Source organism: Anomaloglossus baeobatrachus, chromosome 2 (assembly GCF_048569485.1).
Source record: "Anomaloglossus baeobatrachus isolate aAnoBae1 chromosome 2, aAnoBae1.hap1, whole genome shotgun sequence".
Lineage (NCBI taxonomy): Eukaryota > Metazoa > Chordata > Amphibia > Anura > Aromobatidae > Anomaloglossus > Anomaloglossus baeobatrachus.
The window spans coordinates 48,152,558-48,162,191 of record NC_134354.1 but is presented as its reverse complement, the minus strand read 5'-3'; the positions used below and the strand labels follow the sequence as shown (position 1 = coordinate 48,162,191).

The 9,634-nt window shown below is 45.1% G+C and overlaps 1 protein-coding gene across 3 annotated transcripts in view; it reads right to left on the bottom strand.

The window, feature by feature from the left end:
- Positions 1 to 206: 206 nt before the first annotated feature.
- Positions 207 to 9,634, bottom strand: part of EVA1C (eva-1 homolog C) — a 147,866-nt gene continuing 138,438 nt past the window's right edge. For all 3 annotated transcript variants that reach the window (XM_075335042.1, XM_075335044.1, XM_075335045.1), the window contains one exon: positions 207 to 4,516. In XM_075335042.1, the coding sequence (XP_075191157.1) occupies positions 4,128 to 4,516 (389 nt within the window). In that variant the 3' untranslated portion in view covers positions 207 to 4,127. The remainder of the gene's footprint in view (positions 4,517 to 9,634) is intronic.

Below are 9,634 nucleotides of genomic sequence, written 5' to 3'. Positions count from 1 at the left end.
TGACTGGGGCCCCCTGACTGCTGTGCCCCGTAATAATGGGTTAATCTGGTCGTCCCATGTAATTTTCTGCCTCCTCCCAGTTTGTTGCAGCCAATAATTCTTCTCTCCTCCTACTCCTGCTTCCCCCTTTATAATTTCAATCCCTTCTTTTTCCGGTCTCTCCCCACTCTGTGGGACCCGGAGGCAGCTGTCCCACCCTCCCTCCCTTTGTCAACGTTGATGGTTTCAGTGTGGACGCTTACCTGTGCCGGGAGTCCGGCTATGAGACAATGATTGGTATGGTAAAAGCTACGTGCGCCGGGAGTCTGGCTTCAACACAATTATTTTGACTGGTTTGGCTTACTTGCGCCGGTAGTCCGGTTGCAACACAATGAGTTGTACTATTTTTGTTTTTCATAATATTTGATTAAGTCACAGCAGCGGTCAATTCAACAACGTTGGTGGTTTTTTGGTACAAAAGTTACCCCCGCCGGGAGTCCGGCTGCGGCACAACGCTTTGTACTGGTTTACTGTGATTTATTTCAATGGTTTTAGTTTGATATTTTGGGCTGTGACCGACCACCATCCACTAAAAGATGAGATTTGATTATTAAATCTCCATAATAAAGAGTTCTGATTTTATATACCTGAGTCTGATTCTTCATTACATGGGACGATTGGTTGTGGGTTTGTTGGGGTCTCAGCAGTCATCTTAGAATAGACAGGAACTAACCTGAAGGGGATTTACTGTTTTTGGGGGGGGGTTTAAAGCAAATTTCTCAGTGATAAACAATAATATGTTTGTTGGTAATCATTTTGGGGGAAAAGGTGCAAAAAAGAAATAATCCTAGTGAAGAAGAGATTCCTGGGGCATCTAAAGATTTGCAAAAGCCTAAATTTAGGGTTTTTTTGTATCATTTTGCGTTATATGCAATGTTGGTTCACTTTTTATTTAAAGGAGAAAAGGCCCCGTCACACGCAACGATGTATCTAACGTTATATCATCGGGGTCACGGATTCCGTGACGCACATCCGGAATCGTTAGCTACGTCGTTGCGTGTGACACCAACAAGTGACCGTTAATGATGGAAAATACTCACCAAATCGTCCATCATTGACATGTCGTTCATTTTCAAAAAATCGTTGATTGTTGAGGTCGCAGGTTGTTCGTCGCTCCTGAGGCAGCACACATCGCTATGTGTGACACCGTAGGAACGACGAACAACACCCTACCTGCGGCCGCCGGCAATGAGGAAGGAAGGAGGTGGGTGGGATGTTACGACCGCTGATCTCCGCCCCTCCGCTTCTATTGGGTGGCCGCTTAGTGACGCCGCTGTGACACCGCACAAACCGCCCCCTTAGAAAGGATGTCGATGTCGCTAGGCAGGTAAGTCGGTGTGATGGCTCCGAACGATATTGTGCGCCACGGGCAGCGATTTGCCCGTGACGCACAAAAACCGGGGCGGGTACGCTCGCTAGCGATATTGCTGCATGTGACGGGGCCTTTAGTCTGGTCACTCTATGTGAAAAACTTTTAAGCAATATGTTTTGTTACATTGGTGATAGTGTCCCTTTAAATCGAATACATTCTCTTTGGGGTGTGACAAATTTCCCTTTTTGTGTTAACTTCTTTAAAGAAGCAAAAAATACATAGATACTGAGCCTAGTAAAATTCTTGACTCCACCATTATATGCTGCTTATAGATCATCTATATTGTGGGGTAATTAACTCATTGTTTGCCCATAAATCTGAGCCTAATGGTGATGACGTTAATAATTAGGCTCAGTTAGACAAGCGTATTATCGGTCCATGCCAAAACGACCACTGAATGACAGCACAGGGACCAGTGCAAGTGAATGCTATTCCATGCTGAACACATTATACAGTACGTGGTATATAGTAGTCATGTATTCATTCTACTGTAGCTTATGTTACCTTATAACACTGTAAAATAAAAATATTGACCGTTGACTCTGATATAGCTGCAGTACTCAATAGGGTTAATAAAATTAGAAAAAAAGGGCCTAACTTTTTTTTTCCCCCAGAAACAGCGCCACTTTCGTCCACAGTCTGTATGTGGTATTGCAGCTCAGCCTTATTCAAGTAAATGGTAAATTTGTAATAAGTAAATTAAAAGAACTGGCACAAAATAGACAACGAAGATAGTGGAATTCAAGAGTATTTGCTTTAAAGGACCAGCTCTGGACATTTTCTCGGCGTTTCTAGGTTGAGCTGTGTTTTCAGATTTGCAATTTAATTGCTTCAAATGCTGGAAAGATTGCGACAGTTCAATATACCACATTATGGAATAACTACAGTGTTATGGGGAGCTCTGATGGGGGCAAATTAAAAAAAATGTCACTTGTATTGGAGCTCAAGAAAATTCTAGATAAACTATAGTGTATCAGTTTAGGGGCATTATGTGACAGATGTGAGATGCTGTGCTCAGGAATATATGGTCTTCTATGACTTGATTTAGTATTTTCATGTAAAAAGCTGGCAGAAAAACTGTAAGCTCTGGTTATCCCACCCACTCATAAAAGTATGTGAGTCCTGCTTCTCCCACCCACTAATAGATAAAGCCTGTGAGTCCTGCTTCCCCTGTCCACTAATACATAAAGCCTGTGAGTACTGCTTCCCCTGTCCACTAATACATAAAGCCTGTGAGTCCTGCTTCCCCCAGTCTGTAATAGATAAAGCCTGTGAGTCCTGCTTCCCCTGTCCACTAATACATAAAGCCTGTGAGTCCTGCTTCCTCACCCACTAATAGATAAAGCCTGTGAGTCCTGCTTCCTCACCCACTAATAGATAAAGCCTGTGAATCCTGCTTCCTCACCCACTAATACATAAAGCCTGTGAGTCCTGCTTCCTCACCCACTAATAGATAAAGCCTGTGAATCCTGCTTCCTCACCCACTAATACATAAAGCCTGTGAGTCCTGCTTCCTCACCCACTAATACATAAAGCCTGTGAATCCTGCTTCCTCACCCACTAATACATAAAGCCTGTGAGTCCTGCTTCCTCACCCACTAATACATAAAGCCTGTGAGTCCTGCTTCCTCACCCACTAATAGATAAAGCCTGTGAATCCTGCTTTCCCCACCCAGTAATATATCAATGCAAAACAACGGAAGTGTGAACTTAGCCTTAGTAAGTGTGGGAAGCAGGACTCACAGGCTTTATCTATCAGTGGATGGGGAAGCAGGACTCACAGACTTTATCTATCAGTGGATGGGGAAGCAGGACTCACAGGCTTTATCTATCAGTGGATGGGGAAGCAGGACTCACAGACTTTATCTATCAGTGGATGGGGAAGCAGGACTCACAGGCTTTATCTATCAGTGCATGGCGAAGCAGGACTCACAGGCTTTATCTATGAGTAACTGGAGGAAGCAGGACTCACAGGCTTTATCTATTAGTAGGAGGGGGATACAGGACTCACAGGCTTATCTATTAGTGGGTGGGGGAAGCAGGACTCACAGATTTTATCTATTAGTAGGAGGAGGATACAGGACTCATAGGCTTTATTTATTAGTAGGCGGGGATACAAGACTGAGAGGCTTTATTTATTACTGGGTGGGAGATACAGGGCTCACAGGGTTTATTACTGGGAGGGAGATACAGGACTCACAGGCTTTATTTATTACGGGGCGGGGGATACAGGACTCACAGGATTTCACAGCTTTTTAAATTAAAATACTCTATAGAGTCCTGAGCTCAGCACCTCCTCTTGTGTCTCATGCTGCCCCTCAGATACGACACCTGACAGAGTCACTTTACGAGTGACATGATCACTAGGACAAAATTCCCATTTAGGTGATACTGCCTATTGATTTAGATATTAAAAAAAGTAAAATGTTCTATTTTTACAGAATAAAATAATTTCCTTCCTCGTATATCTCTGAATAATTTTACGTTGATAAATATAAATTTGTAGAAAAATATAAAGAAGCTCATGTCACATGTCTCCATAATTAAAAATTATAATTCTGCTCTTTCCTTCTTTATAAAGTTTATAATACACTTCCCTTCATAGAAGAGTAATATCAGGTTGGGGTAAAAAGTGGCTCACCAGTGATTGTGGAGGAGTATAGGCCCACAGTTATGGGGTTCACCAGTTTACCCCCCACTGTCCCTAGGTTTCATATTAAAAAAATGGCATTGTAAGTCGACTAGGGGGGATGTCCAATCCACTGTTCAACCAGATTTCGTGAATGATTTGTTCTCTGCGTTCTATGCGTTCTGCGAGGTCTGCAGCGTCTTCTGTGCAATGGACGGGATGAGATGTCTTGCATAACTCGCGGAACTCTTGAGAAAAGTGAGACTTCGTTGAAGCTTCATCATCTCCTTCCTCTTCCTCACTGCTGCCCCCATCCGTCTCTTCATGATCTGTTCTTTGCACTATTTGTCCATTGACTTTCTGGAATTTTCGCCAGTCCTTCTTACAAGATATGTGGATCACTAATGCAAAAATTGTGATGATCAACCCAACGCAAAGGCTACATACAAAGAATAAGGCCGCTCTTTCCAGATGACCTACAGACACAAGGAGAGAAGGATAGGGGATATATGTTATGTCACGACACATGTTAGGACGACATGTTCCATCATGAATGTATATAGTTACAGTAAGGTCTCATTGTAATGACTAGGGTGTTGACACGTGCTGGCAGGACATTTTATATATTGGTATTTATTGCATGGCTTTGACAACAAACTGAAATGAAGGAATACCCAGCTTCGATTTTGGCTATTGCAGAGAGTTGCTTCAAAATACAATTTTGCAGCATCTTGGCCAAGCTATAGTGGCTTAATCCCCCTGGTTGGATGGTTTGAAGAATGATAACATGCTTTATATCATTCATGTCCAGGCTGCAACCAATCACTGGCCTCAAAGGTGAAGTTTTCACATATATGATGTGGCCATTGATTGTTTCTAAAGTCATCTACAAAAGGACTTTGGATCTTTTTGGAGCCATGTTGCACTGAATCCCCTGGTTCCACGCAATGTCTTTTGTCTTCTAAGTGGAATAGCTCATGACTAGTGATGAGCCAGTGTGCGTGCCACATCTCATTACTCGATGGAGTCATGAGTATCAGAGTTTGAAAATGCTCCAGTTTCCCATTGACTTCCATTATACTTGGTACTTGAGTCACTTTCGACCACCCCAATGCTCAAGCAGTGGCGAGCACGCTCATCCATCACTACTCATGACACAACAGTCATGGCGAATAACCAGTTGCCAAATTTCTGTCTAGTACTAGCCATAAGAAATATTCTATATCGACTATTTTATAATGGCTTCTCATCACAGACACACATCCTCACATATGAGGACCCCTTAATACAGAGTCCAGGATGCAGATTAGTCTAAAATATGACTATCGTAATCTGGGTCAAGACTTTCCCTTTTGCTGTTGGATATACAAAAGAACTGAAGGCCGCTTTACACGCTGCAATATCGTTACCAATATCGCTAGCGTGTGTACACCCCCCATCGTTTGTGCGTCACGGGCAAATTGCTGCCTGTGGTGCACAAAATCGCGCGGACCCGTCACACTGCTTACCTGCTTAGCTTAGCTGTGACCGGCGAACAGCCTCCTTTCTAAGGGGGTGGTTCGTTTGGCGTCACAGCGACGTCACTAAGCGGGCGACCAATAGAAGCGGAGGGGCAGAGATGAGAGGGACATAACATCCCGCCCACCTCCTTCCTTCCGTATTGCCGGTGGACACAGGTAAGGAGATGTTCGTCGTTCCTGCGGTGTCACACATAGCGATGTGTGCTGCCGCAGAAACGACGAACAACATCGTACGTGCAGCAGCAACGATAATTGGGAATAGGGGAGCATGTCAATGATTAGCGATTTTGCACGTGTTTGCGATGATTTTCGATCACACGTAGGTATCACACGCAATGACATCGCTAAAGTGGCCGGATGTGCGTGACGAATTCCGTGACCCCAACGACATGGGGTGTCGCAGCGTGTAAACCGGCCTTTAGGGAGATGGTAACAATCTCCTTTTTTGCATTGCTTTTATACTTTTTATCCATACTTGCCAGCTCTCCTGGACTATCCGTGAGTCTTCCAGAAGTAGATGAGATGTAACAGACTCCCAGAGGGCCAAGCGTTCATGTGGCCACTATGGGAAGAGTGGAGTAAGCCCCTGCCAGATGCATCAGCCTGAAGCACAAAAGGGTCAGGCAAATAAATTCAAACAGCCCAATCCTTGTCTCCCGTGATATCTTCTATGCTAGAGTTGTGGGGCACCCATAAAGGTTAGATGGTGGACCAGTCTTAATGAATTTGGTGTGTTCAGATGACTTTTATCTAATGTGTATGAGGGCCTTAAAAGGCAGACGTAAAGGGGTTGTCCACAATTCCGACAACCTTTTCTCCATTCCTATTTCCCCCACCCCTATAAAATAACAACACCAATATTCAGATCTGGTGCTGGCGCCGTTCCACTGGTGTCGGCACTGGCTCTCTCGGGGATTGTGTGATATTTTTATGTCTCGTGATCCCTTCAGCCACTCAGTGCTGGCTTCACTCTCCCCTCCTTCAGTGAAATCAAACATCCAAAAGAGATGATAGAGCAGCTGCAGCTATCACTTCCTCCGGATTTCAATTACATCCAAAGGAGGGCAAAGTGAAACCAGTGCTGTACAGCTACAGGGATCGCATGGCATTACAGTGTCACACAATCCCTAGGAGAGCCAGAGCCTCAGAAAGGTCCTGGACACTGGAGGAGTGTCGCATGTTCATCGGTGGCTCTATGGATCTCGAGAGTACATGTCATTAAGCACAGAGTGAATTCTGGGCCACCTGGTATTACTGGATCGACTTTCAGCAGACAGATGAGTATAAGGAAGCACTAAGATAATTCGGGAGAAGTGTTGGCCCGTTGATTTCTGGGCGAATCCACGAATCCCCCGGACCCCCCCCCCTTTATTTTGTTGTTTTTCCTCCTTCTTCCGTCTTCCCTTTCTTCTTTCTATGTCTCTTCTACTTCTCTTGACTTCTCCTCTCCTCTGCCTAACATTGGGCGGGGGTTTCCTTTCTTTTGTAAAGTTTGTGACAACCCTGTTTACAACTATTTGAATTTCCTGTGGTGATTTGCAATTTATAAATTATCTTTTTCTTAAATTGTGAATTTCTGTTGTACAATCAACCGTTGTCAAGTTAAATAAAGAATTATAAAAAAAGAAAGGTCCTGGACCCATGTTGTATTCTCTACAGGACTTTACACAGCTTCTCTAACTCATTTTTGCCAGAAAACGTCTCCTTTCTGACTTAAGGCTGCTTTACACGCTGCGACATCGTTAGCGATGTCGCTAGCGTTCACACCCGCCCCCATAGTTTGTGCATCACGACTCACGGGCAAATTGCTGCCCGTGGTGCACAACCTCGCTAGTACCCTTCACACATACTTAGCTGCCTAACGACGTCGCTGTGGCCGGCAAACAACCTCTTTTTAAGGGGGCGGTTTGTGCGGCGTCACAGCGACGTCACAATGCAGGCGTCCAATTGAAGCGAGGGGGGGCAGAGAGCAGCCGAAAGAAAGTGACGCCCACCTCGTTGCCGAAGGACGCAGGTATAGTGTTGTTCATCGTTCCTGGGGTGTCACACGTAGCGATGTGTGGTGCCTCAGAAACGGCAAACAACCTGCGTCCAGCACCAGCAACGATATTTGGGATTTGAACGACGTGTCAACGATCAACGATAAGGTGAGTGTTTTTGATCGTTGGCGGTCGCTCATATGTGTCACACGCAACAACGTTGCTAATGAGGCCGGGTATGCGTCACAAATTCTGTGACCCCAACGACATCTCGTTAGCGATGTTGTTGTGTGTAAAGCCCCCTTTATACAGAGGATCTTGAGAAGATACCTGCGAGGATCTGGCTGCGGACTTATGTGGGCATCACACGGGACGATCTATCGTGCGATCGCACGAGCGATAGTACCCACCCCCGTCATTTGTGCGTCACGGGCAATTAGTTGCCCGTGTCACACAAAGTCTTTAACCCCCTGTCACACGTACTTACCTCCCAGACGACCTTGCTGTGGGCGGCGAACATCCTCTTCCTGAAGGGGGAGGGACGTTCGGCGTCACAGCGACGTCTCACAGCGGCCGGCCAATAGCAGAGGAGGGGCGGAGATGAGCGGGACGTAAACATCCCGCCCACCTCCTTCCTTCCGCATTGCCGACAGGACACAGGTAAGCTGTGTTCATCATTCCCGAGGTGTCACACGGAGCGATGTGTGCTACCCCGGGTACGATGAACAACCGGAGCACAGAAGAAGAAACGACTTTTTGAAAATGAGCGACGTGTCAACAAGCAGCGATAAGGTGAGTATTTTTGCTCGTTCACCGTCGCTCGTAGCTGTCACACGCTACGATATATGAAACGATGCCGGATGTGCGTCACTTACGACGTGACCCTGCCGACATATCGGCCGATAGATCGTTGCGTGTGACGCCTGCATTAGGCTATGTGCATGTGCGCACGCTGCGGATTTTCTGCAGAAAATGTTTCTAACATTTCTGCAGTCATTCCCCAGCAAAACCTATGGGTATAAAAAAAATGCTGTGCGCACACTGTGTTTTTTTTATACCTGCGGATTTATGCGCGGAATTTCCGCTGCGGAATTAATGAGCATGTCACTTCTTTTCCGCAGGTACCTACAGTTTTTGCCATAGATAATGGTAAAAACCCGCAGGGACCAATCTGCGGAAAACCGCGGCAAATCCGCACCGCATGTGGATTTTGTTGCGGTTTTGGTGCAGTTTTTTTTACCGCAGGTGCGGGATTCTTTCAGAGGGTCCAGTTTTTCCTTAAGAAACAGTGAATTTCTTGTGCGCACATGGCCTAAAGACTATTACACCAATAGACGAAGAGCGCATTCCAAAGCTCTGAGGGATTTGGACTTTTTCCAGCACGGAGCGCTGGTTACATCTTTTTTCTAAAACAAAAAAAAAGACCTAACCAGCATTCTTCACTGGAAAAAGTCCAAATCCCTTAGAGCCATGGATTGCGCTCTACCTCCATTGGTACAATAGTCTTTAGTCCGCAGTCAGCGCTTCACAATAATTGAACACCAATACCACAACTAGTATGGAAGGCTATATGCAAAAACAATAGCTACACCAATTAACAACAGCAAAGCCAATTTCAAAAAATCAATAATTCTTTATTAATAAAAATTAATGACCACATAAAACCCGAATGGACCACCCCAGATGACGGATGGTATTGATATGGGGTGCCAGCACCCAAAAACACAATTTTAAACCATTTATAATAGTAGTTAAATGGTTACTTCCAATGTGATTTAACTATACATGGCAGAGGGAGACATTGCCTGTAATAAAGTTGTAGGTAGCATATATCAAGTCTCCATATATATAGAAAAAAGTAAATAGTCATTCAAATCACAAACAATATTACCAACAGGCAGCCAATCCAATGCCAGTAGCAGTGTGGCGACCCCTCACACTGACGCGCGTTTCGCAACAAGCGCGTTTCGTCGAGGAGTGACGAAGCACGCTTGTTGCGAAACGCGCGTCATTGTGAGGGTTCGCCGCACAGCTCCTGGCATTGGATTGGCTGCCTGTTGGTAATATTGTTTGTGATTTGAATGAATATTTACTT